This window comes from Aotus nancymaae, unplaced genomic scaffold, assembly GCF_030222135.1.
Source record: "Aotus nancymaae isolate 86718 unplaced genomic scaffold, 86718_ANA_hifiasm-v0.15.2.pri h1tg000029l, whole genome shotgun sequence".
Classification (NCBI taxonomy): Eukaryota; Metazoa; Chordata; class Mammalia; order Primates; family Aotidae; genus Aotus; species Aotus nancymaae.
The window spans coordinates 81470707-81487286 of record NW_026988442.1 but is presented as its reverse complement, the minus strand read 5'-3'; the positions used below and the strand labels follow the sequence as shown (position 1 = coordinate 81487286).

At 33.1% G+C, this 16580-nt stretch overlaps 1 protein-coding gene across 3 annotated transcripts in view; it reads right to left on the bottom strand.

The window, feature by feature from the left end:
• Positions 1-16580, bottom strand: part of DPP10 (dipeptidyl peptidase like 10) — a 1408189-nt gene that overhangs the window by 72252 nt on the left and 1319357 nt on the right. For all 3 annotated transcript variants that reach the window (XM_064382830.1, XM_064382829.1, XM_064382831.1), the window contains exons 10-11: positions 10416-10513; positions 3599-3722 (exon numbers count right to left, since the gene is read on the bottom strand). In XM_064382830.1, coding sequence (XP_064238900.1) covers positions 3599-3722; positions 10416-10513 — 222 coding nt within the window. The remainder of the gene's footprint in view (positions 1-3598; positions 3723-10415; positions 10514-16580) is intronic.

Genomic DNA, 16580 nt, shown 5'->3' with positions numbered 1-16580 from the left:
CAGCCTCCCGAGTAGCTGGGATTACAGGCATGTGCCACCATGCCCGGCTAAGTTTGTATTTTTAGTAGAGATGGGGTTTCTCCATGTTGGTCAGGCTAGTTTCAAACTCCTGACCTCAGGTGATCCGCCTGCCTTGGCCTCCCAAAGTGCTGGGATTACAGGTGCGAGCCACCAAGCCAGGCCTATGTTAATTTCTGTATATGTATGTGTACATATATATGTCTCCTTATTTATATATAAAATGTTGTGTTTACATATATGTTTAACTTCACTCTGAACTTAAATATTAATGTAATCTTATTTTACATTCCCGCCTGCAAAGAATGAGAATTTTTGTTCTTCACATCCTCTATAACAGTTAATGTTGTCAGTTTTTTGTTATTTTAATGTAGTCATTCTAATGATGTGTAGTATTATTATAATTGTAATCCATATTTTGCTAATGTCTAATGAAGTTGAGTACTTTTATTTATTTCTAATTTTTTTATATAAAAATGGGAGCTCATTTAGTTGTCCAGGCTGGTCTTGAACCCTTGGCCTCAAGTGATCCTCTCATGTCAGCCTCCCAAATTACTAAAATTACAAGGATGGGCCACCATACCTGGCCAAATGTTGAGTACTTTTTCATGTGCTCATTATCTTCCTTATAAGTAACTGTTCACATTTTAATGTTTTTATGGGGTTGTGTTTTTATTAATGAGATATGGAATTTCTTTATATGTGTTTTTGTCTGATATACATTTTGCAAAATATTTTCTTCCAGACTATAGTTTACATATCCATTTCCTTAATGTTGTCTTTGATGAGAACTTTCTAATTTTATTGATGTCCAATTTATTGTTTCATAATTAATGAGTTTTTGGCTTATGCAGTACATTAAAGTTTTATTTCATATTTTCCCCCAGAACAATGACAGTATTAGCTTTTAAATTTAGGGCTATGGTTTATCTCAAATTGATTTTAGAACATGATATAAGATGTCAAACATCATTTTTTCCCCCCCAATAGGGATGTCAATTGTTTCAGCTCCATTTTTCTGCACTGAACTGCTTTGGCACCTGTGTAGAAAATAAATCAATCATATAAATGTGGGCCTGTTCTCTAGAAATCATTCAATTTAGTGACTTATTTGTGGTCCTTAATCCTCCACTAGCATCTCCAGGTTTTTGTGGCTTTTTATTTATTCTTGAAATCACGTAGGGCTAATTCCTTCAATTTTGTTCCTTTACAGGATTGCTTTGACTTGTTCAGGCATGCTTTGTTTCCATATTAATTTTTAAAAACTGCTTGTCTATTTCTACAAAAAGAATCAGAAGGGATTTTAATTGGGATTATATTAAAATTATGATTAAATTTGGGTCGAATTGGTATCTTCACAATATTAATCTTTTCTATTTAAAAACATGGAATAGCTTTCATTTATTTAGGTCTTTCAAATGCCTTTTAGTAACGTTGTATTATTCATTATTGGAGTATTTCACGATATTCGTTAAGTTTATGATTGTGTAAAGTTTTAAAGATTTTAATGGTGTTTTAGCTGATTTTTTTCTTAATATCACTAACATATAGAAATCATGTTTTATTGTTTCTCCATTCTTTATTTTGAAACAAGTACAAACTTATAGGCAAGTTAGATGACTGGTTCAAGAAACCTGAATACCCTTTGGACGTACTTTCCACTTGTTTATATTTCATCCCATTTGCTTCCTTACAAATTGTGATTTTGTATTCTAGATTTTTATAATAGGATTTTTAAAAATGTACACAATTATGTTATCTATAAATACAGACTTACTTCTTCCTTTCCTAACACTGCTGATTTCTTACTAAGTTGCTCTGAGTGGGGCCTCTGGCAAAGTTTGCATCATAGTACTGAGAATGGATATCCTTACCTCACCGCTAATCTTAACATGAACAAGGTTAGTGTTTGCACATTGAGTAAGAGGGTACTTTATGAATATCTTTTAACAGATTGGGGATGTTTCTTCTTACTCATTTATGTTGAAAGTTATCATGAATTGGTTTTGAATTTCGTCAATTGCTTTTTGTCATTTATCAAGATATTTAATTCTTTTTTCCTTAACTGAATTACACTGATTGGTTTGCAATATTAAATGAATCTTAAATTCCTGGGATTAACCTCATTTGATCGTGAAGCACTATCCTCTATTTATATTGATGGTGTTGAGTATTGGTATATTGATATATTAAAGACTTTCTTATATTTGTGTTGATATGGAAAATCACCTAAATTGTGATTTTCCCTTTTAAAAAAAAAAACTTTGTTCCAGTAGACAGTTAATTTACAGACAGATGAACCTGATACCTTACAGTATAATCTAAAGGTGATTAGAAGGTGTCTAGAACAGCCGTACTTCTAATGCTCTTTCTTTCTGGGTTCTCAGTTGAATACCCAGGTTTTCAGTGAGATCTCTTCACTATTGTTGTTCAGAACTCTAATCCCTCTAAGTACTTTGCAACTTGCAGATACTTCCTTTGCTACAAAAATGTTTAGTACTTGTTTCCTTTAAGGCAATGTGGAGGCATATATGTATGTACAGCTAAGCACTGAGCCTAATACATAAGGGGTCCTCTTCACAGATTACTAGAGTTCTTTTCTATATACCTCCAACTTCTATGGTCCCTGTCCTATAAATTCTAGTCACCACAAAAGCCTCAAACTCTGATTCTCCCTGCCTACTTAGATCACAGAGATGTTTTTGCTTTGCTTGGGCTCTATCTCCTTGCCATTTGGTCTCAAAAGTGTTGTGAATAGAAACTCATAGTTAGGTTGATTTTGTGCATTTACTTGATTTCAGCATTTATGGTCATGATCCTCCTACTGTCCCATATCTGAAAACAGTTGTTTTGTATATTTTGTACAATTTGACAGTTGTTTACAACAGAAAAGCTAGTCAGGTAACATTTACTCCATCTTTTCCAGAAAAGAAGTTAGAAAATTCAGTTGTTAATCTAAAAATCCTTTACCAAAATGTCATACACATAATATAACCACTTAAACTTTTTGCAATGTTTTCTCTACTAGGAATCTTAAAAATGACACATTAAATTTAGTACAGAGTTTATAAAAACTGATATTAGGAATTGAAATATAACCTGATTTCAAAACAGAGGATTCATAAATGAATTTTCACTAGTTTTATTTAATTTCAGGACAGAAACACTGTTATTTTATCAGATCTATCTGAATTACAGAAAAAATAAATAACAGGGATGTATTTAAAGAGGATAGAAAAGAAATTTTCTGTATTCTCAAGTTAAGCAAAGACACAATATAGAGAAAAATTCCATATCTGAGAATGAAGCTAATATGTCTTGGATTAATCTTCATGCTGTATAATAATTAATTTGGTTTTTAAAAGCTCAATTTTTCTCTTCTGCTTATCATCAATATTGTTCACTTCAAAGTTTGGAAGCTTTATCAATTAAAATATATATTCTTAATAGAAAAATTCTTTTCCTACTAGTTTTAAAAGTTAAACCCTGAATTTTTGCACAATGTATTTCCTGATCCCTCTTTGTAAAGTTGCATAAGCTACTTTACTTTAAGCATAAAAGAAAAGTAAAGTATACTTACTTTACTGCAAGCACCAGTAGTGGTCTCACAGACTGTGAGGATGGAGATGTTCTGAGGTCGGTTTAACCATCTTACCACAGTCTTGGTATTGCTTACCCATTTAACCATAGTGATATAGTATTCTCTAGTTTGGAAACAAAATTAAAACATATATTTAGAGCCAGAGCACTGGGATAATACCAACAATATACATTTGCCATTTTATACATAAGAATAACTGAACCACTATAAGGATGTTGCTTTGTATTAATTTATAGATAGATAGATACATAGATATCTGCTCTTTTCAATATTTACATATATAAAAATATATGTGTATGTATGTATTCACATGGGCATATACATATGTATACAATTATACAGATAATTTGAGAATAAGTTTGAGAGTGAATTATTTCCCAGAAAAGTAATTCTTGGAAAAATCAAAACAAGCACGTGCTAGATATTTACGAAAATTATCTATTGATTAGTACTCCTTTAAGTGCAAAACAATTATACATTTGTAAAGGCAAGTTTTTTTTTCTTTAAAATCGCAATCAATGAATGATCAAGAATAATCTTTTCCAATTAAAAGGCAAAGGTTATTTCTGGCTTAATGATTATATCTTTTACATAACCTCTGTGTTATTTCACTTTATATGTGGGAACTTTGGCTACAAAGGTATGAATGGTTTCTTTTGGTCTTTGTCAGTTGTAGACCAAGGACCAGTCCCAATCTTAATACATAGTATTTTTTACAGCATTGCCAATTACCTTATTTATTTGAAACATTTTTAAACCAAGAAGGAATCAAATTAAAGAGGATGAAAGTTTATTAAATTCTTGGTATAATAAGAATATAATTCATGGGGCCAATTATGTCCTCAGACTAATTGGAGATAGGAAAAAGTTTATGTGTCTTCCTTTATAACACATATGTTTAGACATGTATACATTATGTCACAAAGCTTCCAACTCACACACAAGAAAATACAATTATCAATACTCATCAATTTATGATAAAATTTTAAAAATTTTTCTAAAATATTTCCCAGTTTCAGAACAGATTAGTTACTTCAGAAATAGCCATGTCTATAGCCATACCACCCTGAATGTGCCCGATCACACCTGATCTCAGAAGAAATAGCCATCCATGTAAGGAAAGAGCTATCAAAGTACTGTATCACAACTAATTAACCTAGTTTTATAGTTTCATATGACTTAGAAAATATCAGCTACAGAAGAATAACCTCATGATACAAAACCCCTGTCTTTAGATGCATCTGGGTTAGATATCCAGCTACACGAATGTTACATATCTAACATTACTGAGTAGCTACTACTTCCTCTAGAAAACCTGTTAGCCGATCAAAGTTAAGATGTCAGGAAAAGGGCAAGCATAAGCTGACATACAGGCAGGCTGCCATATTTTTTTCAACAATCTCTTCAAGACATCTGGCAACTTTCACAACTAGCTGAGCTCTGCTTGAAAACTGCCATTAAACTCACTAAAATCAAAACATGAAGTGCCCTAAATAGAGTTAATAAGGCAACATTGAATAAAATATGCAGCTGGCTTAGGTATAATCTTTGTCCATATCAGTAGGCTTTGTGATCCTCCAAAGAACAGTGTCCCATTCACTTTCACTGTTTTGTTTAAGCTGATTATTTTGCATACACTATTATATTTAGCAATGTGAATATTAAAAAGTAGAAAATGAAGTATTAACCATTAATAGATTTTTCTAGAGAATTTAGCTTATAGAAAAATGACAGTAAGTACTATAAATCATCAGAAAATAAGTGCTGAAATGCTGAATAATTGATGTAAATGTCGTTGAAATTTGAAGCAAAAAATTAATTTGAATATTGTAAACAACTAACCAAAGACTGCAAAATCAAGGTCATATTTTCTGGTAAAAATCTAGATTGAACTGATATACAGTTGATTTTCAAATCCAGTCAGAAATGTGTCTCAATTACCTGCCATAATATTATATTTTGTCCAATATGAGGTAACAAACTAACATAAATGATTTAAAAAATAAATAATAACAACAAAACAGAATTTAAATATTCATCTTGAGAGGTTTTCCCTTTCAAAGTTGTTCTCAAATGAAATGTTACAAGAACATCTTCGAAATGCCTCACAGGCATGACACAATATATTTATTAGCTAAGATGCCAAATTTTGACTTTTTTTTTTTTTTTAGACAGAGTCTCACTCCATCACCAGGCGCCAGGCTGGAGTGCAGTGGCGCGACCTCGGCTCACTGCAACCTCCGCCTCCCGGGTTCAAGCAATTCTCCTGCCTCAGCCTCCAGAGTAGCTGGGACTACAGGCGTGCGCCACCATGCCCAGCTAATTTTTTTTTTTTTTGGTATTTTTAGTAGAGACGGGGTTTCCCCATGTTGGCCAGGATGGTCTTGATCTCTTCACCTCATGATCCACCTGCCTCGGCCTCCGAAAGTGCTGGGATTACAGGCGTGAGCCACCGCGCCCGGCCTAAATTTTGATTTTTAAAAAAAGAATTTAATCTTTGGAAAAGAATTAAAAGCCAACCAGTACAAATGTGGTGAATAACTGATTTTTAAGGGAACACTAACTCAGTTGTAAAATGTTAAGTTGAAAATCATTAATTTACAGCAATACATTTATATTTATCTTTGACTAAATATTGTGATGACTGTGTCTGTTTCTACATAATGTGCCTTATGGTCATAAGCAAAGCATTATCTGATGTGAGATACCTCATTATAAACCTTGCTTATACCCAAGAATGACCCTGCTTATTGGTAAACACAATCTGAAGAATGAAAGTTCTCCATAAAGTTGAATTTGTAAAGTCTAACAATGGGCCATTTCAAACCACTGAAATTTCTATATTAAAGTGTTGGAAATAGCCAAAATGGAAGCTCAAGTAGAGCTTGACACATAGGCGAGGAGGACAGATAGATCTATTAACTAAATCTCTTCCTATATCATTTATTTCCTTGTCCCAGGAGTCTAGGTGTACATCTCCCTGTGAATCATATTGATTAATCATGCTTACTCATAAGTATTCAGGCTGTCTCTGAATGAGGGAGTAGGGAAGCACCCTTACCTGGAAATGTCACACTCCTTGGCCTGCCTGCTGCAGATGTAGCTGTCCTCCTGGAACTCCATCTCATGAACACATTAGATCTGGTGTTCCACAACCAGTGGCCAGCAGAAGTGTCCCTTTCTTATAACTGGATTTCCTGCTTGTTCCTAGTCTCCATGGCTCTGGATTACCCAGGAAGTCCTCGAGGATCTGGTCCTCTTGAGCCACAGAGACAGAGACAAGCTAGTTAGAGGGATTGTACTCAAGTCAACAGAGACTTTCTATCAGCTGGGTGGTCTGGCACAGAAGATCTAATTGTCCACAAGGTTATGTGAAATGGAGGCCCCAGCATCACCTGCAGACAGGTATGTTAGCAGTTACACTGTGTTTTCACGGCCTTCCTGTCCAATCATTGCTCTGTGTTTGCACCAAAATAATTGTGAAATGTCGTTACTTTGAGCTCATTCTCTTCTACATAATCTGTGATGTCTTCCTGAAAGTATATTTTGATGGTATTCATGACCAAATTATAGCTAGTGTTCTCCAAAGACCTCTGTTAATAACTATGCATTACTTGTAAGAAGGACACTTCCATGAATGTGGGTTAATTTATTAATTAGATTTTCTTGAAAGGCACAGATATTCCTTGGAAGAGTAAGTGATGTAGACTAGATATACTTAAAGAAATAGGAAGAGGAAGCGTGACAGTGTCAAGCCCAGAGTGACAGGGGAAATATGACCATGTTAAATCAGTGATACAGGTCACAAAACATAGATGACTTTAGAAAGATTTCTAATAAGTAAAATAATGCTAAAGACGTAGAATAAGAAGAAGCCAAATATAAATTATTACTTTTACTCTTTAGACTAGAGAGGTCTACACAAATGACCATGTATAACTTCTCCAAATTAATGTGACTTATCCAATCTGTGGAATATCTGCATGATTCATTTATCATAAGATAAAATTTCCCTTGAAAGTAAATATGTATTTTAAAATTCACACTTAGATTTTCTAATAAAGGTATTGAGTGATTGCAATACTTAAGTGCACAGTACAATAATTTGGCAAAATGTTTCTTCCTTCAAAGATGAGATAACCCATCTAACTCCCACTGGTTCTGGAAATATTCAAGAAGGGGCATTATCTTAGTTTCTACCATGCTACATTCTTTACAGAATCAGTACAGACCGTGATTCAGATAAGGATACACTGAATGGTTACGAGATGAGTCTGAACTGAATTACTTTTGAAGAAAAGTTGAACTCAGTGTCTAAACTGATTAAATGACTTTAGCTGAATCAGACATAAATAAACAAATAAATAAAACAATTGAAGAGAACATAAGGTTAAGAATTAGGAGAAGAAATTATGCTTTTCTGTAGATTATCTTATCCTTTTCTTTTTAAATCATATAAATTAATAAAAATTTATTTTACAGTCTTTGATGAGTATAAGCATTGGGTTGAAGGGACAGTCTACCAAATAATGATACCAGCTTGGGGACCTTTTCCTATTATAGTGATAAACACTAGTTATTATAAATAAGTAAACCAATCATCCAAATAAACAATCAAAGAGACCAACAACAACAACAAAAGACCTAGAATATTCAATTCAAACAACAAAAATATGTTGTTCTCTAGGGTGGAAGTCAGAGAACCCAGTTTATAACATAGTGCAAGTCATAAAAAAATCTTTCTATATTTATCTATTATGACTGTGCAGACACAGTCATACACGTATTCAATTATTACTCTAGTCATCGTGGCAATTTTATTGAAAGGAAGAAAGCTAAGAGATGATTATATTTGTGGTTTACATGTGGTGGAAAAAAATACTAAAAAGGAAACTGAAAAGGAATAAAAGATAGTTTGTAATAGTACTGACAAACAGAATGATTCACTTCTTGATTGCCATTTGATAATCTAAAGATTATAAAAACATGCCAGATGCCTAAGTAACATACCAAAAAAACTCATAAACATGTAAATTACTATAAAATAACTATTTAAATATTCTGCTAATGAAAGTTTAGGCAGTATTTCAAACTATATGGGTAGCTATGCTATGAACACAACACAAACATCAAAAAGAAGAGAGAACATTTGATGAACTTAATAGAACGTGAAGAAAGTATGTTATTAATAATTCAATTTATATATGTTTATATTTATACAAATGGGTAATAAAATCAAGGCCAGGAATCAAGAGCTCCTTTTGGAAAGAAATGTGGATATTGTAAAATTGATTCCTATTTCAAAGATTTTTTTGAAAGGAAAAAAATTAAAAATTATTATTTCAAGACAAGGGGATTCAGCCCTGAGACAGGTAGTAATTTATCCAATGAGACAAATGAAATGGTGGTAGACATTTGACTCAAACAATCCTAGTCTAGTTTCCTTTCCTGTTATTCAATAGCATTAAATAAACCAGAGGAAAAAAATAAGAGTTAAGGACCAGATAAAATGTCAATAGTGTCCATAATTGCTTCATTTGTAACTTAACCATTCATGGCCGCTAGATCAAGCTCAGAAATAAATGTTACTATTTGATTTGGTCGCTAGATCAAGCTCAGAAATAAATGTTACTATTTGATTTGGTTAACTTTATTACATTATATATGTCAATTCAGGCCTATCTTTAAGGTCTTCCATCCAATGTGGATGAAATGCTCTGCAACTTGATGAAAGAGGCCTTACTTCATTTTCTACTTTTGTTATCAACCAGTCCTGCGCCTCTGTCTCAATCATTTACTCTGGTTGGGATTTATCTTTTCCATCAGGAGGAGGAACAGTTCATATTAGGTAGCTAATGAGGGTCTTCTGGTATAAGCATTCCATAAACCGTTATTACCTTTTCAAGTAGGTAAAATTTCCACATACATCAGGATGCACTCTCTGTAAAAATGACCAACTGGGATGAAATTTTCTCTAAATATATCAATGAAACAAAATTTCAATGAAATTTCTGTTGGAATCAATCACCCTGATTGTCAATATCATCAAAATAAACTTTGAACTTAGCCCCACATTATTCAATATAATGTGAAACCATTTTTCTAAATCAGCTGTCTATCCCATCTCTAGGCTTGTGATAAATTTCCAAAGAGCTGTAGTATTTGAAAGAATCACTTTGAAGTCTGAGACCATGCTGGATTTCAAAATACACATAATTATTTGAGTAGCTGTTCACTGCTGAAGATTTTGTTAATATTAAAATTATACTTCTGACCCAATAAAATGTGTTTTCTCCCTGATCAAGCTTCTTAAACATAAAGATTTCATATGTAGGATATTTTGAGAAACAATCATTAAATGTCTCTGTCTGGAGAAGAAAGCTAGAGAATCCTTGGCAAAACTGTGGGGAGAAAGTTGGAAAAATTCACAAATTCCAGAGAGATTATACACTTTTAAAGAGCACCTTGAAAAAATATGTGGCGCAACTATTTTCTTGAAGAAAATTTAATGGAAAACGATCCTTTGCCATCTCTGTCACATCTCCAGCAAAAGACCTAATTCTCAATATCTGTCTCTTCAGTCATTTTGTGGTGCTGATAATCACCTTGGAGCTAAATGCTTCTTGGGAACAGCCAGACACCGAGAATGACTTCATTCCTCACTAATCGAGGCAACTTCAGCTTTATTTTCAAGTGGATTTGTTGAACTGATCACATCTCTCTCTAAGTTGCAACAAAATGATAATTGAAGTGAAAATATCTAGTTCCCCATAAAAGTGAAATTGAAATTGCATACCTTGATTTAAAGCTGTCAGGTGGCATGAGCTCCAACGTGTGAGTTGGTCCATATAGGTTTACAACATATAATTTTATTGTTGGGTTCACTTGACCTGCCTTTGAGAAAATGAAAGTTGTAGTGCAAGTATATTAAGCATTAGAATATATTGAGCAAAAAAAGAAAAGGACTTTTGATTCATTTACTGTTTTGTGTTAGAAAACTTTAATTTCTCTGAAGTAAAAATGATTTTAAATTCAACAACATGATTGCTTTCCATTGTTTTTTCAGATTGCTGCTTCTCAAGCATTTTCATCAGACAATTAAAGGTGATAGGAAATTGTGATGACTTCACTCATTAGGCAGTTCTACAGTGTTCTTTCCCTAAAATGGCACCCGTAGTTCAAGTAGCTACTCACATTAGAGGATATGAAATGCAATGGGAAGAAGGTTTGGCTAACGTATTTTAAAAAAGGAGAAATAAAGAAAGAGAAAAGGAAAGAAGGAAATCTACCCAAACTAGGTACCCCATGCTTAAAATTCCAAATCTCCCAGGCTTTTCTTTTAAACATCACTAATTACTAAATGGGGTACTGAGTACTGAGTACCTGGCATGAGGAGCAGAAAGGCAGCAGCAAGGATAATGTAATTTGAGTTCAGTGAATCAACATTTTATTAAATAAATAATAACTCACAGGCATAGCAGTTGGTATGTTTCTGGCGCACAGTAGACACTAAAGGCATTGTGTACATTATCTAATTAAAGGTCCCTACTACAGTCCTAACATATAAGCATTTTCTTGGTCACAATGTAGAATCTAAGCCACCTGTGCAAGGTGAAACACCTAAAACTAAGAAAGTTAGTATTTACACCCAGGTTGCTCTTAACTACAATGTGAATGTTGTGCTTTCTGTTCTTTCCAACAAAATGGCCTTCAAAGTTTTGCCAAATATACTGTGAGTAAGTAGGGGCAGGAATGAGAACTTTCACTGAATGAACAACAAAATGGCCTTCAAAGTTTTGCCAAATATACTGTGAGTAAGTAGCGGCAGGAATGAGAACTTTCAAGCAGTTTGAATGAATGAATGAATAATCACATCAATGATGTACCAAATTGCTTGATTACCTGTGGCTCAATATATTTCTAAACAATACACCATTACTTTTATGATGTAGCTGATGCTTAAAGAAGTCCATGTGAGATATATAGAGAAGAAAAAGGAAATTAAATATTAGTTGAATTTGAAGAGCTGATAAAAATCTAAAGGGAACGATTAAACTGATTTAAAAATGACAAAGATCCATTTTCAAGGAATTGGTATTAACAAAATCCAGAGTTAAGTCAGAACCAGAATCAACATAATACATTCTACCAATAGCCAGCAAGAGCTCCTCAATAACTCTTCTGTTAGGGTATCAAAAGAGACTAGCACATTGGCAGAAGTGCATCATTCACTGGTTAGAAGTATTGAGCTAAAGGAAGAAGTCAGGAAAGGTTTCCACTACAGAAATGAGGTAACTATTAAGAGAAATTATGAAATTGGTTTATAGAGTAAAGAGCTCCCTGGAAGATAAGCTACGAGCCTGCCACAAACCAAAGACTATAGAATTTATATAAGATTCTTATATATAATCTAAGTAAGAATTTGTAAGTCTTTTCATTATTTCCAAACCAAACAGTGCCTCAGCACATCTGTTGGGCAGGTTAGCCTTCTATGACTCTCAGGAGCTCCCTTTCACATCATTCTTGTTTTAATTTAGTTGTCATGTTTCTCCCTGAAATTAATGGCCTTATCTATTTAATTTTTAGTCTACCATTTCTCTAGCTGGATCAGGTATGTCAAACTTTAGAGCTGGATACAGTATTAGCAGGGCCATTCAAAGTGTTGTTCTTGGACCAGCAGCATCAATCAGCATCTCCTGGAACCTTAACAACACAAATTCATGGACCCCACTTGAAACCTTATTCAGACTTGGAATTAGAATCTCTGAATGTGGGCCTATGAATCTGTTTAAACAAAATTCCCAGATAATGAGCGTGCAAATTTCAATAAAACACTGATCTGTATCTCTATACTTATCTATTTATCTATCTACCTATCAGCTCAGTGGTCTTCAAAAGTTAGCCAGCATCAGAATCATTCAGAGGTCTGGAGGAGCCTGTTACGCTACTGACTGCTGAAGGCAGTCCACCTCCAGCGTGAGACTGATACCCTATGGAGCTGGTGAAAGCACCACATTTTGAGAATGGGCTTAGCTTAATGGGTAAGTCAGAGAAACCTGAGACCAAATGTTGACTCTGTAATTTACTTGGCATGGCTATAAGCACATGCTCAAGAGTCTCAAGTATCATTTTATTTGTCTCATTTTGCCATATTCTTTGAGAATATGTCACAAATCAGAAATTTTAAGTCGAAGTTTTCCTGCCTGTAGATAAAACTATCTCACAGACTAATAAAAAGGTTTATATAAAATGCTGAAAATAGTATATGGTAGTGAATTCAAATGATAATTATTGAGACACGTAAAGTTCTAGTTAGTGAAAAGCTGTGCTTCTATTTTTTTAATTATTCAATACACTGATTAAAGCAAATGGGAAATTTAATTAAATTAGATCTTTCTCCGAATTCTTACCAATGATGCAGTTTTACGGCATACTTTGTTAAGGACATATTGGTTATCATATCTTTAAGGCAGTTTCCTTTATGTCAGCAGCAATATAAGCTTATATAGGATCACTGATACTCCAATTAACTTCTACATGAACACCAAGGAAAAGTTGTGCAAACTCATTGCCAGTTTTCAGACAAAATGTGAACAACTCGACTAAGCATTAGGTTGCCTCCAAAATTCAAATGTCCAGCATTCTATAATCTCATATTTGTATCTTTCCGTGAAGTTTTGAAATTAAGCACACATCACAAGTTCACAGTATATGGTTCTGTAAATTTTAATATTTGAATCATTTCAAGAGTTTGCAGACTAGAGGGTATTCATCTATTTGTTTTTATAGTTACACTTGCCATGAAGACTGAAAATCTACAAATTTCTTTATTATTCCGAAACACAAGCCTCAATAGCAATTAACCTTACTTTACTGGCAACTAAATTGTCATTAAACAAGATAATGTTTTAATTAAAAAGATTAACCTGAAGTGACTAGGATAGAACTGTGCATCTCTTTTGTACTGAATTGCTAATGATAGGGTATTTTATGAGTTCTGAATCATGCTGAATTAAGTAAAATACAAATGTATTTGTTTACTGTATTTCATTAGTAAATCTGACCACATTAGATATTTGTTATGCACATATTAATCTAGTTTAACTTAAAGCACAATTTAGTATAAACTCTACATGTTGTTTCAATTTCCAAAGTAGCACTTTTTGAAAGTTTATTGCATAAGAGTGAATTGAAACAACACATTTGTTACAGCAAAAAACTAACAAAACATCTTTGAAATGAGTAGATAATAAAAAAATCTGAAAATTGAAGTAACATACGCAAAATAATACTGAAATTTATTTTAAGAACAAGGACCATAACAGATTATTTTATTTGACTCTCATTGCCTTTAGTACCTGGGTAGATGAGCAGGTCTTCCTACTAAAAATCACCTGATGACTGAATATCTGCATATTTTTTATTTTTAATAAATATTAATAGTAGTCATCATATATAGTTATATATATTATTTGCATATATAATGGCAGGTGTGAGGCTAAGAATGGCACCAATATATAGCTAAGTGATAAGGAGTAAATGGAGCAAACAGAGCTCCATATATATGTGCTAACTTGACAAGGAGATGTTTCGATTCCAGCTGTGTCTTTGGAAATACAAACTGTTGACCTGTGGTGGTTTTATGGAGAGGGATGAAATCAATAGATTTTAGTTGCTTTTTTGATTCACATAGAAAAGCCATATGCAGATTTTACTTGTTTTTTTTGATTCACATAGAAAAGCCATATGCATTAGCTACATCTTCAAACTGCCTTCTTAGTTCTAGACTCATAGTGCTTGAACTTGGCCATTCCTAGGCCTCATAATTTTGATGAAATCAATAGATTTGAGTTTTTTCTCTGTTCTTAAAATACCTCTGACTTGTATAAAAGCACTAAGCCTTTTAGAATCTGTCTGCTTATTTGTAAAATACAGGCAATTGTGATAAAGACCAAATGAGAAAAAACCAAACAAGTGGAAAGTCTCCCTGAAAACCTAAAGTTTATCACTAGCACATGTAATTTCCACAATAAACAAGCATTATCATTATGCCTATCTTTGCTATTACGCAATATTAATTTATTAAAAGAAATGATCAAATAATAAAGTAGGTTTATATTATTGCTGATATAATTTATGATATAATTTGTCATAAATTATCATAAATTATCAAATAATAAAGTATCTAGGTTTATATTATTGCTGAATTGTTGCTGACATAATTTAATTTTCTCAAATGCTTCCATTGGTCCATTTGTTTGTCTCAATCTAGACAAAATTATGAGGCCTAGGTGTGGCCAAGTTTAAGCACTATGAGTTTAGAACTAAAAAGGCAATTTGAAGATGCAGCAAATGTATGTGGTTTTTCTATGTGAATCCAAAAAAATCCATTTCTTTTGGGAAATCAGTTACAAACAGTTGTCCCTTCCACAGAACTGACTGAATATTCTTAGTGCAGTGCATTGAACAGCTGGATGTGATTTTATTCCCTTTAGGCAGTGCACTGAGGAGCTGGATGCTATTTTATTCCTTTGTGCAGTGTACTGAACAGTTGAATGTGCCTTTCACGGTATGTTACTAGTTCTCCATTTCACATTTAAATTGTCAGGTGAATATTTATTATCATAAATCAAATAATGTGAGAATTAATATATTTGAGGCAATTTTTCAGGTTTTCTCTGGGGAAAAAATAGTGCTGGTAGGCTGTATAGGCCCAAACTCTCATGCACCAAAAAAAAAAAAAAAAAAAAAAAAAAAAAAAAAAGCTAAATCTGTAATTGGGGAAAGCAGTTCTTTTCTTTGAGTACATTAAAAAAATCTCTTGGTGCAGATTATTTTTTTGTGAAGTTAAATCAGTATTTTCTCCTAAAGAGAACTGAGTATATATGCCTTCTAATCTATGTCCAGAGAAGATCCTAAAAATGGCATTTTAAAATCATAGAATCAGATTCTTCATAATCTTGCATTTAATGCTACAATCTGTGAAAGGAAGATGGATGAGAAAGAAAGGCAGTAGCATCTCACTGAGGAAAATGCTCATCTTATTTGTGATCCTCAATAATCAAGCCTCCTTTTCTCTTTTTTGCCCTTGGATAACACGAATCTGGTGGACGGTGGGAATAGAAGGAAAGTGTGACTGATCCCACCCCCACCCTGACAGGACTACAGTAATGAGGGTGATGGGAATCTACCCAGTAGTATGTCCAACTAATGTAGTGCATGATTTCAAAAGTTGAAAACTGATTGTGATTGAAAAAACAAAGTACAACTCACTAAGGAAATGGTTTTAAATGGCTTTTAAACTGTATCAACATCCTCTCTTACTTAGGAGCTAAAATAAGAAATGAAATCTTAAAACTTTCCTATCAGACATCTTTACATGATTAATGTATAGGAGGTCTTACTCATGAGACTTCTTCTCTGTTATATAAACACTGGGAAAAATACATGTTTAAAAGAGATCTCAAGTAATTAAAGACAGCATATCGAGGAAAAAAAAAAGAGTACAATTCAGATGTTTTGGCAACCCTCTTATAGAGGTCTTGCCCAAAACTTGAAAACAGTTTTGCTGTCTGGAACATATTTCCATATTTGCTTCATCTGATTAAAAAAACTCCATCTATCTTACCTGCCCATGGCTATGACTCCATACTGCCATTTTATATGATGGGTTCTAGAGTATGCTCTGCCAAGGTAATACTGATATTAATACTAATACTAACAAATGCTTTATGCTTAGTCTATTATTTATGGGTGATTTTTTATGCTTGGTCTATTCTTTATTGAGATTCTTTATGCTTAATCTATTTCATACTGGAGATTCTTTATACATAGTCTATTTTTTATAGAAGATTTATACATATTAACATATAGTACATTAGGTGCTCTAAGAAATCATCTAAAAGAAGCTAGATTTTTTTTTTAAAGATCTTCCAATGTATTTGAACATGGCACTTTCCTC